General features: G+C 38.8%; 1 protein-coding gene across 3 annotated transcripts in view; it reads right to left on the bottom strand.

Moving 5' to 3' along the window:
• The window catches only part of LOC113685696 (uncharacterized), a 46,462-nt gene that overhangs the window by 10,208 nt on the left and 18,659 nt on the right, over positions 1-17,595 (bottom strand). For all 3 annotated transcript variants that reach the window (XM_089181673.1, XM_089181674.1, XM_089181675.1), the window contains 34 exons: positions 16,865-16,918; positions 16,724-16,777; positions 16,160-16,213; positions 15,914-15,967; positions 15,160-15,204; positions 14,999-15,052; positions 14,714-14,758; positions 13,921-13,974; positions 13,214-13,267; positions 13,008-13,061; positions 12,795-12,848; positions 12,530-12,583; positions 11,597-11,641; positions 11,194-11,238; positions 11,010-11,063; positions 10,722-10,775; positions 9,960-10,013; positions 8,753-8,806; positions 8,602-8,655; positions 8,343-8,396; positions 7,555-7,608; positions 7,065-7,118; positions 6,630-6,683; positions 6,209-6,262; positions 5,611-5,664; positions 5,096-5,149; positions 4,337-4,390; positions 3,595-3,648; positions 3,111-3,164; positions 2,552-2,605; positions 2,135-2,188; positions 1,641-1,694; positions 1,218-1,271; positions 260-367 (listed from right to left, as the gene is read on the bottom strand). In XM_089181673.1, coding sequence (XP_089037799.1) covers positions 260-367; positions 1,218-1,271; positions 1,641-1,694; positions 2,135-2,188; positions 2,552-2,605; positions 3,111-3,164; positions 3,595-3,648; positions 4,337-4,390; positions 5,096-5,149; positions 5,611-5,664; positions 6,209-6,262; positions 6,630-6,683; positions 7,065-7,118; positions 7,555-7,608; positions 8,343-8,396; positions 8,602-8,655; positions 8,753-8,806; positions 9,960-10,013; positions 10,722-10,775; positions 11,010-11,063; positions 11,194-11,238; positions 11,597-11,641; positions 12,530-12,583; positions 12,795-12,848; positions 13,008-13,061; positions 13,214-13,267; positions 13,921-13,974; positions 14,714-14,758; positions 14,999-15,052; positions 15,160-15,204; positions 15,914-15,967; positions 16,160-16,213; positions 16,724-16,777; positions 16,865-16,918 — 1,854 coding nt within the window. The remainder of the gene's footprint in view (positions 1-259; positions 368-1,217; positions 1,272-1,640; positions 1,695-2,134; positions 2,189-2,551; positions 2,606-3,110; positions 3,165-3,594; positions 3,649-4,336; positions 4,391-5,095; positions 5,150-5,610; positions 5,665-6,208; positions 6,263-6,629; positions 6,684-7,064; positions 7,119-7,554; positions 7,609-8,342; positions 8,397-8,601; positions 8,656-8,752; positions 8,807-9,959; positions 10,014-10,721; positions 10,776-11,009; positions 11,064-11,193; positions 11,239-11,596; positions 11,642-12,529; positions 12,584-12,794; positions 12,849-13,007; positions 13,062-13,213; positions 13,268-13,920; positions 13,975-14,713; positions 14,759-14,998; positions 15,053-15,159; positions 15,205-15,913; positions 15,968-16,159; positions 16,214-16,723; positions 16,778-16,864; positions 16,919-17,595) is intronic.

Genomic DNA, 17,595 nt, shown 5'->3' with positions numbered 1-17,595 from the left:
CTCGAAAGTAGTAAAATCTCATTAGCTAATAATGTTTCCTGCCTAATTGTCATTGGTTGTGGAACTTTCATATATGACCCGTCCTATTACCGAAGCTTCTAGTAAGTATCTCTCCAGAGATAGAGGGGTTGCTAATAATGCTTCCTGCCTAATTGTCATTGGTTGTGGAACTTTCCGATATGACCCGTCCTGTTACCGGAGCTTCTAGTAAGTATCTCTCCAGAGATAGAGGGGTTGGGGTTGTTTTGTTTTTACTCACTGGTTCCCCTTCCGGGCCCTCTTCTCCTTTTTCACCAGTTGATCCGGGCGGTCCACTAGTTCCAGCGACTCCGTTGGGGCCTGGTGGCCCTCTCTCGCCCTGGTCGCCCTGACAACGTATACAAACACAAACAGGTCAGAAACACAACCAAGAGAGAATACCATTACTAAGAATCAGTCATCAAGAAATAAGCAAAAGAAAAAAGCTCCCCCAAGACACAAAATTAGTCGAATACATACTCCTTAATCTATGGTTGAACATGGAATACGCGAGTTGTGTAAAACTGCAGGCAATAAGCAAAATGTCCGCTTGTTTTAAATGTCAAACCATCGAAGAAGGGATTTATAATTCCATTTGTATTATGTCCACCAGTATTTAAGCTTTTAGTTTTCGAAATACATCCTAGAGCCTAAGGGACGTCATATCGATCGCAAAAGATGCACGATGCGCAAAAGAAGTAGACAACAAAAAAAATATTGTGGACTTTTAAGATCGTTGCTTGAAAAGAGAAGCCTAAAATAAAATAAAAAATTCAAAGTTTGGATCGTCTAGTGCACCATTCAGTTGCTCCGTTTTTCTCCGTCCGTATTTTTGTCCAGTTCTACAGTGCAGTACTGGGGCATATTTTGTACGTCCAATACCCAAATAAAATGGGCAACGGTGGAATAATAAAAAAAAAATTTTAAAAAGTTATACGGAGCAAGCACCACATCATTTCTCTACATTTAATCCTAAATATAAGTGGGAGAAAAGGCGGGCGCGCTCTTCGGTTAACCTTTCGTGCGCGGGCTGTAAGATGGTGAAAGCGATCTTTTGCTGGAGGTGATCTCTCTAGAAATTTCGACTGTATCACACCAAACAGCACAAGAATCAACTAAAATCGTCGCTGCGAATTTCATATCAGAGCAATTAAAAGTAAGAAGCCTTTCTCTCTTTCCTCGTATTATTTTATTCTTACCTCTCCTCCATTTTCCCCAGGAGTTCCCGGAGTTCCGTCAAACCCATTTTCACCCTGACGTATAGCAAAAACAATTATCACAATTCGTGAACAAAAAAAAGACAACAACGACAACGACAACAACAACAACAACAACAGCACATTACTAGCAGGAAAGACTTCACGTGGGTAACATGAGTTTTCCATAGGATAAATCTAGTTAACAACAATTCTTTTTCAACTATGAGACCAAAGAAAGTGTAACAATATAAGAATATAAGTCTATTTAAAACTGAAACGACAGAGGAGAGCGTCATAGAAACTTGATACTTCGCACCTAAGAGGGAGGTAGGCTTGCTAAATTGATAGGAGTCTTATCTATTTTATCTAGTTTGACATTGACAAGCCTCAGTGACGGCTTGAAACACATTGCAGGGTACTTACTGGTAGGCCTTTGGCTCCGTCTTGGCCAGGTCTTCCGTGAGGACCAGGGTAACCCTATGGAAAATAATAATTGTTCAGCAGGAAGAACAATATAAAATTCTATCTCTTTTGCTTGGTTATGCTTGCTCTCACTCAAAGATGATTTTTCAATTCAGCGTCGAAAGTAATCTAAAAGGGAAAGTGGTTTTGCTCTACTGCATTCTGTAAGAGGCAGTTAAAACTGGTGCTACCTCTTCAACCTGTAAGATACGAAGATTTTTAGTACTTTTAACGGCTTAATCCTTCGCATTTTCCTACCTCCGAGGCAGTTTGCGTGTGTTTAATTTAATTTCTGATTCCCTCTTTGTCATACTTCCATTTTTCCGCTTGGAACTTTCGATGCCGTCGTTTTGGTGTCACGACACTCGGAGGAATGCGGACAAACTCGATAGAAGATTACTAAACCTTTTCCGATTGCCTTGCAAAATCATTCATTCAGTATAGTAAATATTTACCAGTGTACCGCTTTCTCCAGAATTTCCGGCAAATCCTGGAACACCTGGGGCACCCTGCAAGAAAAGAACGGTGCATGAGCAATTCCTGAGAGATATCTGAATTCCACAACAAGCACAATTGCGAAATCGAGTTTTTCGAGACAGTAAAACAATAAGCACGCGCAACCCTGCATTATTTTAGCCGCGGGAAAAGCGAAACAGCTCGTCAACATGACAGGTACGTTTTCGTGAAAACAACGCAGTGGTAAAAACCATGAGCAGCTTTGAAGTTTTTCTGTTGGGAAGGGATCAATTACTTCTGATAACAACAACTAAGCAAATTTTGTTGCTCGTAAAGAGAAGAATTAAACCTCACAAAGAGAACTTTTTCGTACCTTTATAGTACATTTTTACAAACACATTTTTTGCAAATCTTACCCCTTCACCCATTTCACCCTCAGCCCCGGTGCGACCGGGTGGGCCTGGAGGACCCTAAACGTAAAAAATAGCATAAGTTACTTCAGCATTTAGAGCCTTTTCACGTTATCCCAAAATGCTCACAAATTTCACATACTCTTCTTTTATATTTATGTCAATCAACCCTCTTTGCCTCTTTCGCACCTTTGAAATCTAAAAAAGTATTTAAAAGCCTTTGACTTGAAACGAGGCAACAGTTATTTCCCTCCATATTGTTTCAACATAGGAATTTATCAAAAGTCGTTACGATCCCGAAATTCAATTTCAGGAAAAATTAACCATGCAAACCCTTCTTCTTAGGCCATCAAAACGTTGATGACAATTTTTGAATGAGCACATTCTACGGTGATAAACATCAGTAGTACACATTTGTTTTTCTAGACTACCACTGCAATGGTTATAAAGTTATCTAAAATGTAAATCGTTAATTATTTATTAATCAATAAATAAATGTTCCAAGATCCACGCTCAAATTTCCAAAGCTCTCCACGATTTAGTTTACAACGGTCAATGTACCCACCTCACGCCCAACTTCGCCCTTAGGTCCGACGGGTCCTATTGGTCCAATATTTCCCTAATGAATAAATATACAAAAGAATTCTTTTAAAGACTGTATAAGTAGGTAGCGTGCGCACAATAAAGCAGACTCAGAAGAGAAAGCTCACAAGAGAAAGCTCCCTCTGATGCTCACGCTCTGATAAATCGAGCTCACACTAACGCAGACAATTAAATTAATGCAGCTATTTTAAAACGTTTCCGGGACTCTTAGCGACACTCGAGAAGAATGTAGGGTTGCTTTTGGCTATAAAGTTCCAACAGTGGTCATTTTTAACCTTTTTGTACAGATTGACCTATGTTGAGTATTGAAGCTCAAAGAGAAACAAATAGCAAATTTACAAGTTTACAACAACTACCACCACCACCACCACCGCTCCTTGGGAACTAGCAATAGACTTCTGTCAATCTTTAAGATTTACACTTAAGGTTCAAATCAGAAAACTTACTACACGCCCGTCTCCACCAGAGGCTCCGGGAGCTCCATCTCGACCAGACAACCCCTAGAGGTAAAAAAGAGACGGTTAAGAAGTAACGCTGACCATGATTTTAGGATTTTTCTTATTCACGCAAATTCCACACCTACAACACCTGTGAATATAATCTTGCCCTTACTTAAAATTCTTTTAAGAATTTTAAGGGGCAAATAATATTTTTACGATATAAAGTGGAGTTGAATACCTCACCATCAAATTAAAGCGACAAAACATCACTTCATAACTTCAACCAAAAATCTAAATTAGTTCTTTCTTTTCTCTAATTAGAATAGGGAGGATCGCCAGGAAATTAAACGATGATCTTTATTGATCAAACTTTTTAATTTTTTTTAATAACTCCATTTGTTATAAATATTGTGGAAATATTTCACTAGTTAATGAAAACAAGCCTCCCTTCAAACCAGCCGTAGCTAAATTGGACCCCTTAGTATAAATATAACTTGCAAATTAATAGATAGATACATGTTTTATATTTAGCGAAAGAGGGAAACAGAACACACGCCACATGACCACAGGCGCCGTGATCAAAATTACTAATATTTGAGGCGGAAAAATCAAGCTTTCTACAACCGCGTATCATTTGTGGCATTCTTATACTGATAAGAGATGCAACGAAATGATAAATCGCCTTCTATAGTTGGAAACAAAAAGAAACGACAGAAAAGAAAAAACTACAAATCAGTTTGTGCATTACCGGTTGTCCAGGTAGCCCAGGCGAACCGCTTCTTCCGAGAGGTCCAACCGCACCCTGTCACATCAATCAAATAATAATTTTCACATTAACCACACCCACTTTGAAAACACTGGCGATCTTGGTAATCCGATTGGTTCTTCGCAGTGTGATGTACTCGCGAATCCCTTTTCTTTTGGCTCAAAATCACTTATTCAGGAAATCCAATCCAAAAAGAACATCTCCATAAAATGTTCCAATTCCAATCGTCTTTTTTTTCTCCTTAAAAAAGGCTTGGTTGCTCGGAGGAAAAAAAAAAAAAAAAGAAATATTCAAATTTTCAACCAGCTAGTGTCTCTGGATTTGGTTTGTCTAATCATTTCTTTTCCAAAACATAAGAAAAATAGTTCAGTTGGGAAAGAGAAACAAAACATTTCCAGTCTTGGACTCAAAAGAAAACAAAAACAAAAAATAAAGAAATTAATTCAATGTATTGCATAAAGCAATTTAGCTAACACTAAAGCTCTCAAAATCTGCAACTCCAAACGACTGGCCGAAGTGCGTCCTAGGCGAAAACAGATAAAATTTGAACACTCCGTATAACTAGGAAAAACGAATAAACCTAGTCAACCAGCCATAACATCACGTGCGACACGCGTAGAGACAATAGAACTTACCAGGTGAAGAAGGCATGAGAAAAACTGTATTTCTTAATACCACGATCAAAAATTCCTCTCAATCTTAGCTTTTCGCTGCTGTAAGGCAAAGACGTAGAAATTTTACCTTAACACCGGAAAGTCCTGGTTTTCCCGACATTCCTGAGGGTCCAACTGGTCCCTGGAAGAAAAAGAGGAAATTTTAAGAGATGTGTCGTAAGCAGTAAACCAAGTACTGTTAAATAGCACTTCTCCAAAAATCGTTCAGGAAAGGTTCACATCTCTTTAATAGACCTCTGTTGAGTATGTTTTTGTGAGGTTTACTATTGTTAGTATGTCATTAATAAAATGCACGTTAGTATTAACTGAAGCTATCTGTTTGCTATTTAAATAAGAAAAACTTTTACCGAAAAAAATTCTACCTGTTAGTTCCTAATTTAGTTTTAAACGGTTGTGAATATATGGAAGTTTTACAAAACAAGAAAATCTCTTTGTTCTCCATGCGCTATTCCGGTCCATCGCAAGTTCGTGCTGCTATGGCCTCCATCGTACCTATTCTTGGTCTAATCTCGTAAGGATTTCGTCGCAAAACTGCTTTTCACGCAACGCACATTCGTAACACAAACAAAAGCGACCACTTACAGGGGGCCCCTGAGATCCAGGTTGACCAGTTGATCCAGCGGAACCTCGGTTTCCCTATAAAATAAATCGCATAACATGCGGATGTATAAGAAAAGGAACCTCTTCCATATACTGACCATTAGAAGGGAGAAATATATCAACAATCCAATAGTGCCCCTACAACAACAATACCCTCAAAGTAAAATCTGCGCTCCGCCCGTGCATCATGACCTCGAACCAAATATTTTCCTCCCCCCTCCGGCCTACCCTTAAGTTGTTAAGTACATATTCTCCCAACTTCTCAGCCAGTTACAGAACCAGTAGGCAGTTCGCACCAAGTTTGTTTATATTTATATTACTATCGTCTATCGTCTTGACCAAGAAGGGACCTAAAATACTGCGCATGCGCTCTTAGAAAAAAATTCCTGTAAGTTTAAAGGAGCTCCATCAATTATTTTTTCCTTAACACCCCATAAAACTACCTTTGAAGGGGACTGAAAACTTTCCGTAGGGGAGCTACGTTACAATCTATTTCTGAGCCAATTCCTGAGCCAATTATGGAAAATTGAGCAAAAAAGCGAAAGAGAAAGTTACCAACACGTTTGTCCTCCTCACTTACCTGGTAACCGGGTCCGCCCGTGTCTCCTTTGTTTCCCTCGGGACCGGAATCCCCCTAGGAATATAAACAACGTATTACTAAGTGCTGAGTCGGAACGGGGAGGATGAGGGGGGGGGATGGATTGAAATTCACCAAGCAGCTGTTTGTAAAATACACATTGCTTTTCCCGCCATTTTGCGTGTGCGGCCAGGTTACTAATTACTCAAAATGGCGACGATTATGGTTGGACACTTTCCGAACAGTTATTCAAACTGTTATAAAATAGTAAATGTTTCTATGTTTCAAAGGCAAAGGTAAAAATTACACGGATTCTAGACTAAACTTCTCTTTAAACTCGAAAAGCATTTCATACAGCTTCCCATCCGCAGAGTGTAAGCTCAATGTCTTGCCCACAATTTCAGCGGCTTCTTTCAAATCTTACCGCGCCACCTTGTGGTCCTTTGGAGCCAAATGGTCCTTCGTCTCCTTTACGTCCCTGTAAAGAAAAGATACATTATTTGATTTTAAAAAAATTTAAAATCAAAAGCTCCCTAGAAATCAAGAATCCTTGAGATGAAACGACCGATCATGGCCTTAAACTTGCACGTCAGAATTCGACTATAAAGTTAACGCATTAAACAAAACATAATCATGTGCTCTAGTTGTTTTTCAATATATAGCATTCAAGATTTGTAGAAAAAAAATTAAAAAACTGAAGGAGTGGGAAAAAGAAACAAAAATGACAAACAAACACGGCAAACTCGCAAAAAAAAAATTCCAGTCAATTATTTGACTATGACCAAACCCGTATCCCGTAATCCGTAATCCCGTAATCCGTAATCTGTAATCCCGTATCCCGTATTCTGATACCACATACCTTCTCACCAAAATTTCCTTTCAACCCGATTGGTCCCCGAGGTCCAGTGGGTCCCTAAAAGATCAAATTTAAAAAATCAATCCTAAAAGTGAATACTACTGAAAGTGAAATCACTACTTGTCCAGTACCAAAGGTCGTTCATAGGGGCGAATCCAGAAATTTACGATAGGTGGAGGGGGTCCATTGATACTACCCGACAAACCTATACCCGTTCCTCTGTTCACTCGCAGTTGCACTCGCACGCATACACGCAATCACGCACGCGCACACTTACAAGTACTCGCACACGCGCACACGCGAATCAGGCAGTTGAGAAGCAAACGCGACCCTGTCGTGGCAAAAAAGTTTGATCAGACAAACTTGTAACAAAGCTCACAGATCTGATGGGATAGGGGGGAGGGGGGTGCTCCGGAGCCTTCAAACCATCTCATCATTTACAATTACGATTAAAACTGAATCCTGCACAAATTAGAAACGTTTGGGTACAAACCGACATTCCAGCTTGTCCAGGAGTGCCTGGCGAGCCAACTGGGCCTCGTAAACCCTGCACGAAAAAAAGAAACATAGTAGTCAGACACCTCCGCATGTCTGAACGTTGTAAAGTCTGAGAAGCGACTCGATATCGTGCTTTAAGACTCTCAGATGAGACTTCAAGATGTGCTGCAGGATTAAAAACGACCACATAATCCAGTAATTAACTTTGTTTTAGGAGCGCATAACGTTTTCTCTAAAGCTAAAAACAAAATATCTAAAGTTATTGAACTTTGACTTCTGAAAGTCTCGAGTTGTCACTTTCTCCACTTTTGTTCCCTTTAACAGAGTTATAGTTTCGATTTTTAACGAAAACTTGGGTGTAACAGATTGGTAATTGGGTATTTCTCTTTCATTTTTCGCAAAAAATTTGCACGCCGCTGGTGGAAATTTATCTATTTATGCATGCCCAACGTTTGACCGCTGTGTGACCCAAAGTACAATCGCTTTATTTCATTGAAAGCTGAGCGTTGGTGATCAACTCAGACAGGTAAAACTTTTGCTTAAACTCAGAATTAGATCAGATTTAAGCTTCACTGCAGATCAGGCGAGAAAATATCGATGTAAGTGCTGTTCTCCAAGTGAACCAGCAGAATATCCAATATGAAACAGACTACGCATACGGGAATTTGCAAACTTCAAAAAAACTCTTTATCGTCATGCAGCTAACGAACTGCGGGCTCAGTCTAATGGACAGCATTCTCAGTTAAATGACAGATGTAAGTAGAATGGCTCAAAGTGTCTCACCTGATCTCCGCGTTTTCCTCTAAGTCCAGGAATTCCAGGAGAACCATCTTGTCCCTGGGAGAATCATTTTCACATTAGATACTGAAAACGCAACACTAGAAGCAGAAAAACCTGGAAACATGCATAACGCTATTTTGTTTTGCTAAACAAGCAATAGTACTTAAATTTTAAGACCGCCAAAGACAACTCTGTGTTTTCTAGAGAAAAATCAACCGAAAATCATCCTATCTTAAAGGAAACTTCTCAAAATAAAGTGCACCTTCGGTCCAGGCAACCCAGGCGGGCCAACACTTCCAGGAACCCCATCCAAACCCTACCAAAAAATAAAACAACGCTCTTGATCAGGATTTTTTTTCCACAATTCAAGATTGCATTTCAAAGGTAAGACACCAATTGAGCATTTTTCCTACCGGAGCACCATCGTTTCCGTCAGAACCAGGGGAACCTCCAGGTCCAGCAGATCCCTAAACAAAACAAAAAAAGAAAGATTATTCAATTTCGTATCCTTTTTTCCACATGTTGTTAACCCAAACGGTATTGCCCGAGTTCATCATTGGGTTCTCTGTGGCCCATTGGCAGAGCATCAGAGCGCGGAATCCGAAGGTCTGAGGTTTGATTTCGTGTGGGAACCTACATGGTTTTCTTTGTCTTACCTCATGGGAAAAAACGAAAAAACATCTTTCTTTATTCGACTACTGTCATTCCATCCACCACAAGGCTGATCTTAGAATCTTAAAATCTTCATTTCTGATCCTAGAAGCTGAACATTTGGCACACGAAATTACAATATGGCCTGACGCAACATCGATTTTTCCGCAGCTCACTAGTACAGTATAAAATCTCAAGGCAGGGGGTTCGATTCCTTTTAGAGAACCCTCACTGACACGTCGTGCCACGCTCAAGACAAAACAAATAACATCTTTCCTCATTAAACGGCCGAGCTCAAACTTGGAAGGGAGGAAATGGGAATTAAGCAATGGACATTCTACTAAGTGGCTCTTCTTGTACAATGATTCTGGAATTTGAAATGATAGTTTAATGTCAAATTCATTTCAGAGAGGAAAACAGGAGGACTAGTAGAAAAATCCTCAGCGCAAGGACGAGAACCAACAATAAAATCAACCCACATGCAACGCCCGTCCGAGAATTGAACAAGGGCCACTGTTGCAAGATGAAAGCGGTCTATCACCGCTTTTTTATATGACGCTTTTAACAATGCTGATCCTTGAAGTACGCACAACACTTGCCATAAATCGACCTGGAAATAGCGTGGTCCTTCAACGAGCTCTCTGCTGCACGTTGGTAAACCATCAAAGATCTGGGTCGGGTTGGTCAAAGAACGGATAACACTGTCCAATGGATAAATCGCCATCCGCCAGATAGTGTTAAGAAAAAGTACTGCGTTATCCACCATATAGAACTTTATCTTTGAATAAAGCTATCCACGCTTCGAACAACTGTAACCTGAGGTTTCATTCCTCGTTTCGTTGTTTCACTTCCGTGAAAAACAAATAACATCTTTCTTTGAGTGAGGGTTTTATCAGTACATTGTATCTCGACTGGAAGACTCCTCATAGTTAGTTAAATAATCATTTTAAATCGCCAAAAATCACTTACAGGTTCTCCTTTCTTTCCGGAGGTACCAGTTCTACCAGGAAGTCCTGGGAAACCCTAACACAACAAAAAAAATAAAAGAATATTATCTTTAATATAGAAACATTTCGAGCAACTTTGAATCGAGTGTCGAATATAATTCAGGATTGCTTTGGTTTTGCTTTGCCTCGTAATGTGATTGGTCGAAAAAACTCTCGCCTTTCTTTCAACCAATCAGAGTCAAAACTAAAACCGCGTTTTCCCGCGCTTCAGGCAATCTTCTTTTTTTCCTTCCAGTTCTCATTGGCTTCTTATGATATGTTCCTTTGTTCTGATTGGTTATTATCATTTCTGTAGTTTTGGTTTAACGACACTTAGTCGAAAAGTGTTCTAACAAAAAAAGAGTATGTTAATAGTCTTTTGGTTTCACTGAATATCAGGTAATTACTACTAATGCTGTTTAATCTGCTATTTTAAAATAAACAGCGGAGGTAAAGAAGCTTGCTTTGAGTTTGATTAAAGACGCTTTGTGATTGGTCAAGAAAACTGACTCCATTCTCTAATCCAATCAGATTCAACAGTAAAAAAGTTTTCTATTCAACGATAAATATTGAAAAAAAAAAAAACAACACCAAACCTTTTTCACCTGAGAGATCTCGAAATTAATTATCTTCTCTGTCTGATAAACATTGTCATGATTTAGCTCTGAGAAATGGCAAAAAAAAAATAGGGTTGCCTTGGTCGTTTTATCTTCTTATAACCTCTCTGTTTACAATAACAACATACCGGTGATCCAGCAGCGCCTGTCGCTCCTCGCTTCCCATCCGGTCCTTTGTCTCCCTTAGAAGAATTGAATATTGACGTTTAACTTAAATCATTGAAGAACAAACATTACTGTCAATGCTGTTGCATTAGTGCAAGTTCTAACGTTCCTACGCATTACGTTCCAGTTTCTTTCGGAACAGGAGTCGCGTGTCAGTTGCGAGTCATGTATTCAAAATCGAACTGCGGCGTTCAGATGCTAAATTGCCTCGATTTTTCTCACACCTAGTAAAAAGAATTACTTCCCCTTACCGGTATGCCATCATCCCCACTCAATCCATCGTCTCCAGCCATTCCAACTGGGCCCTGAAAACCACCAAAACAAAACATGATTATGACAGAGGTCCTCCTTTACAGACCTTTATAGTTTCGGCTCATCAGATCATCAAAACATAAAGCGAAAAACAAACAAGCGTCATAAGTCGAGAAACTATACCGGTACGCCAACAGGGCCTGGCTCTCCAGCTTCTCCACGGTTACCCTGCAAAATAAATCATAACCTAGGACAATTAGTCACCACACTAACGAATGCAGAAATTGAGGAATTTCACCTCAAAGAGACTGTTACGGTGAGAACAATCCAAGCGCCGGAAATACAAATCGAGAAGTAATTTTTAAAAAATAATAGTACCGTGACCTTTGAGAAGTTTCTACTAACTAAAATAACAGTGAAATTTCACAGCATTTTTCTAGAAAGCTCAGCGATCTGAAGCAAATTGTGGCTTTAAAACATAAACTGGAATAAACCCTAAGGCAACAGTCTTTCCTCGGTACAGAAGAGTAGAAGCGTTTGAGAAAAACGCGCCTGTAATTTGTGATTCAAAGAAAATTCCTCTCACCGCTTCTCCTGTCTTTCCATCTTTTCCTCTTTCACCTCGCATACCCTGTGTAAAAGAGAAATTTTAAAGAATAGTGATGAGACGTTGCAGCAATGTTGAATATTACAAGTAAACGTCTGTGACATCTTAAGAGGTTGGGAAGGGCATAAGTCACGGATAGCAAAATTTTTCAGCCCTTAATTGTGATCAAGCTTTTTTATCTAATTCAACGTTACTCTACAAAACCTTCTCTTTATTGTGTTCATTGGAGAATATTTTTCTCCTCATTCCCTCAAAATCCTTTCTTACATCAAGTACAATTTCCTTCAGTTTGCCTCTCCTTCAACGCTCGAAGTTAAGTTCTAAGATTCTTCTCTGAAAAACTTTTCTGCTCTCCGAATGTACTTTTTAAACAAGTAATTGTAAACATGTCCCAATTGTTCTACACACCTGTCCCATGCGGGGCAAAATTACTGAATGCGGATTGGCGGAAACAGAGGGCATTTTTTCTTAATCACGAGGTTACTTTTGGTAATCAAGAGGGCATGATTACTTAACGATGATTGAGCAATTTTGCTGTTTGCGGTAACGATTTATTTAATGCAATTTAACTAAACGAAGCCGTGTGACGTTGTCAGCTGTATTTTGAGAATAAAATGTTCATTGAATCTACAGGTCAGTTACGTTTGTTTTGACATTAATGGCGGCACTGAAAGGGCTTTATCGCGCGGACATCGTGCGCAAATGCAATTCCCTCAAAAAATTTGTCGTTTATGTCATAAACAAGTAATCGCAAGTGCCCGAGGGCAATTAAGGATTAATTTCACTTGTATTTCCAAAGTCTTCCCAAAATTGCCCAAGTCGCGAAGCGAAATGACGAGGCAATTTTGAGAAAACTTTGAGAATTTATCCTTAATTGCCCTCGGGCCCAAACCATTACATACACTAACTCACCGGATTTCCAGTGTTACCAGGCACACCAGTTGGTCCTATTTTTCCTGTGGGGCCCTACAATAGAAACGGTAAAAGTCACTTCCTGTTATTTTCCTGTACACTACATATTTGTTAGGAGCACAATAATGTTGTGTAAAGGCTACAAGCTGGTAACCAACCCATTAAAAAGAGAAGATAAACCATTACAAGCTGTTATTCAAACCATGTGATTCATGCATTTATGGTTTGACCTTGTGACGTTCACGTGTCATGGCTCGTGGCTTACCTGTCCTCCCAGAGGTCCTTGCAGACCCGGTTCTCCTCTTTCTCCACGACGACCCTGAAGTGAAACATTCATTACTCAGTCAGTCCTAAAAATAGTTGACCCATTAACCAAGGTAGAAGAGCCAGTATTTTATTATCAAATTAATTCTCTCTCGTAAATAAGGATGAGGCCCTTAGAGGAAATCAGAGGGCAACTTTGCAAGAAAGTACCCACCTCTCTTCCAGGATTTCCCGGCTTTCCTTGTTGACCTCTTGCACCTCTGTTACCCTGGTGACAAAAAAGTATTCAACTTCAGTAGTGAGTCAGCTATAAGACAAAATGCGAGGGGACTAAGAACTAAATGAAGATAAAATTAAAAAATGATATCAGAGTTTTACTTAAGCATTTAATTGCACTTCATTTTATACAGTTAATCTGACCTTCATTCCTCTAGAGCCAGGGCTACCAGGAGCACCATCTCGACCTGAATTGCCCTATCAACAAAAAAACACACCATATCAGTGGAAAGCGAACAGTAAACAGTGGATGGTGGACCGTGGATAGTGGACAGTAGACAATAGACAGTGGATGGCGGATGATGGATAGTGGAGTGGATAGTGGACAGTAAATGGTGGATAGTGGACAGTAAATGGTGGATAGTGGACAGTAAATGGTGGATAGTGGACAGTAAATGGTGGATAGTGGACAGTAAATGGTGGATGGTGGACAGTGGGTAGTGGACGATGGAGAGTGGACAATGGACGGTGGGGAGTGGATAGTGAACGGGGGATAGTGGAAAAGTCCATACCTGTTTTAAAAGAAACTGAAAAACGACCATGGAGTGGATGGTGGACAGTGGGTAGTGGATGGTGGATAGTGGACAATGGATGTGGACAGTGGGCAGTGGATAGTGGACAGTTGACAATGGACAGTGGATGGTGGACAGTGGACAGTGGATAGTAGAGAGTGGACAGTGGATAGTAGACAAAAACTATAAGAAAATGCGTGATGGACAGTAGACAGAGGCTAACAAACAGTCAACTCAGGACAGAGGACAGTAGCTAGCACAAAATAAATGGTCGACAATGCCCACTGCATTTAAGAAATGCATCTTCTTTAAATCTTGAGTTGTATTTCTAGTACTCACCATGGATCCTTTGGCTCCACTGAATCCTGGGGCACCTTGTGCACCGGAAGGGCCCTGAAATGAAGAAAGGAAAAACACATGTAAAATGAAGAACTGATCTAACACACTTATGATGTAAAATCAAAACTCAGACATTTAATGCCCTATATTTAACAATACCACTACTTACTGCTACCTTCTAACTGCCAGCTGAGATTAGTAATGAATTACCATGCAACAACTGGATTATAATATTACTCCTTTAATCACATCCATTCCAATTTCCACAAATGTGATTTGTACATCCACTAATTAATTTTCACCTATTAAACTGTTGAGTTGTAATCAGACTAATAAGACAGTTGACTGCATGTTTAACAGACACCTGTAGTTTGAGACATCTTACCAAATACCTGTAATTGGACAGTTAGAACAGCCAATCATACTAAGTCTACTCAGCCCAATCCACCAATCACAGAGCTGATAATAATAACCGTAGCAACAAGACTGGGGAATTTCAAAAAATCAGAATCCTGCTTGAGTTCATGCAATTTTGCAATCACTTGTATGATTTAAGACTGAATTGGACCACTTGGTCCAACTGCCACTATTGACAGGGTTCTGTGCAGCACACATATGCACTAACATCAATTTTTTCCCTTTTCTTCTTTTCAACTTTGCCACAAAGGAGGGACTGCTCATAGCCTACTCTTGCCAAGGTGAAGTGGAATGAGATGCATGCATTCAATTCAAACAACAATGGGGCAGCTCTTTAGAAGATGTTTCTCAAAAATGTAGTTATTTTAATACTCACAGGAAAACCTGCTGAGCCTGGTCGGCCATCATCTCCAGGTCGACCCTGAAAAAATCAACAAAGGAATTAAAAAGCTACATATTCCATACATGTCAGCATTTTAACCATCCAAGTTAAACTTGTGCAGCAAGTCTCAGCTTTTTTTGCACTCTACTGCAACTCATTTCTCTTTGATATCAATGATCTACAGAGACCAAAATAGATTCAAGAAGAGCAAAATTCCTCACTAACTAGTAATTATGTTAAGAATCGTTCTAATCAGCAAATATGCCTGACAAAACATACCGGTGCTCCAGTATTACCAGGTCTTCCGGGTTTGCCAGCTGGACCTTGAGATCCCTGTGAAGACGAAAAAAGTTATAGAACAGGCAAGATAACAATGCCAAAGAATCTTCTCCGTGCACCCAGATTACAGATATATATTTTTTTACATTTAGGCAACATACCCTCATGCCTGCCCTTCCTTCTTCACCAAAATCACCTACATTTCCCTGTAAATCAAAAATGAACATAGATATAGATATAGAAATATTTAACTATATACATATATAAAGAAAAGGTAGATATATTTAAAATATATTTCCAAACTTGCATATACATATATACAGGTATAATATATACAGGTATATATATGTCTGTTTTAAAAATGTTGCAAGTTTAGAAATATATTTCAAATATGTCTACCTTTCCTTTTCCCATCCCAAAGAGACACTTTGACAAGAAAACAAAAAACATATATATTCAATATATGTTTTCAAAGTCGCAATGTTTTTGAAAACAGGTGTAGATATATATACATATATATCATTGGTGAATTTTCCTTCTAGAACAAAAATTTGTGGAAATGGTCTTTTCAATCCATAGTGTACAAAATTTCACTTCCAACTGACAATAGACTTCCCTGAATGATCAGGTTTGCTTACCATTTGTGCAACAAAAACAAAATCTATAAGTTAGAGTAAATGCAAATCAGGATTTTCCTGAACTAGGTGATGATACCTTGTTCAATTCATAAATATCACCATCCCAAAAATGAAAGTTAAATTCATCCAGTTAAATTACTACTGACTGTTTCTAAACATTGTCTTCATTCAAGTGTTTTGTGAAAATACTGGCAAAGTGTCCTCATGATATGTTTAATGATACAAAAAAATTCCAAGATTTTAAATATGCCTTCAAAACCAATGTCATTTGACAGACCTGGTCACCTTTGGCTCCTGGCAAACCATCAGCACCTGGAGAACCTTGGGCACCCTGTGATGATAAGACAAGATATTAACTAATGTAAATCTAATAAATAATTAGCCAGTGTTTAAACAATTTCTCAGCTTATAATAAGGTTGCTAATTTTAAAGATGCAGATGAACAGCATGAAAACAAGGAAAAATTAAAACAAACTCCAAGCGATATCTGAGGAAAATTTATGATTCACAAAATATCTCTTACCCTTTCACCTGCTCTTCCTTCTGCTCCCCGGTAACCAGCTTCTCCTTGGTTGCCCTGTGTCACAGCAGGACATGAATGAATAAACAATATATTTTAATTCCCTTGATTTTTTGATGTCCCATTTAAAAATTCTGATTGGCTCTTCTTGAGGGTCACATGAACCTACTTTGATCCCCTTTCAAAAAAGTATTTGGGGTTCATTTACATACTTAGTAACTTCATTGAAACTTTTTTAGATAAAAAGAAAAATCTCTCTCAACAAATTTTTTTTTTTTAAAAAGTTCTGCAATTGCAGAAAATGTCTTTCACAACAAGTTCTGAAAATAAATTTATTTACATAGCTTGAAGTTGGCCTTAAATCTGTTGTTTTGTTTTTGTTTTTTTTTTTTTGGTCTTTTTCCCTTTTATAGCAATCAGCTTTGTCTAATCAATCAATTATGATCTCCCAAAACATTGTAACCAATAACCATTTGGCTTCACCCCTAGCCAGAATTTATTATTATTATTATTATTATTTTAATATTAATAAATAATTAATAAAAATAATTATTTGATTGATATAACCTGTGCTCCTGCTTCACCCATACTTCCTCGCTTTCCTGGCCTTCCTTGTCTACCCTTAAATGAATGAAATCACAAATTTTTAACCTCAGAAGTGACTTGTCAAAACACTAAAATCCTTAAATGTATATGCATTGATCATACCTTCCTGCCTGAACGGCCTCTAACACCCATGGCACCAACATTTCCCTTAGTTCCCTGTGGAAAGAAAAATGAAAAAGATCATCCAATGAATTCTTACTTTTCCAAGAAACAATGAAATGCTTATAGGCAATTGAGTATTTGTCAGTCCTTTCATGCAGTTTAGTCAGGTATGTAGACATTAAACAGCTTCCAATTAGATTAAGATTACATGTAGAGACTTAAAAAGTTCAACACAAAAGATTTTTCAAAGAGGGAGGCTCATCAAAGAGCACCAGCTCATTAGAGAGGATGGTTTTATAAGAAGGGAGATATTATAAAAAAGAGGTGTTATAAACAGGGGATGTTTTAGAAAGGGAGGTGTCAAAAAGGGGCTTAATAGACAGGAGGCTTATTCAAGAGACTTATCATCAAAGAGCAGTGCTCATCAGAGAGTGAGATTTTATAAATAGGGGGGTGTTAAATGAAGGGGTGTCATCGAAAGGGGGGTGTTATTGAAAGGAGGGTTATGTAGGGAGGGGGGTTTACCATACAGGAGGCTTATTTAAGAGACTTATCATCCAAGAGCAAGGCTTATTAGGGAGGGAGGTTTTATTAATAGGGAGTGATAAAGAAAGGGGTTGTTATAGAAAAGGGAGTGTCATAGAAAAGAGGGTTATGTAGAGAGGGGGTTTACCAGACAGAAGGTTTATCTGAGAGACTTATCATCAAAGAGCAAGGCTTATTAGAGGGCA

The sequence above is a fragment of the Pocillopora damicornis genome, chromosome 9 (assembly GCF_964200805.1).
Source record: "Pocillopora damicornis chromosome 9, jaPocDami1.2, whole genome shotgun sequence".
Classification (NCBI taxonomy): Eukaryota; Metazoa; Cnidaria; class Anthozoa; order Scleractinia; family Pocilloporidae; genus Pocillopora; species Pocillopora damicornis.
This window is presented reverse-complemented; position numbering and strand designations above follow the sequence as displayed.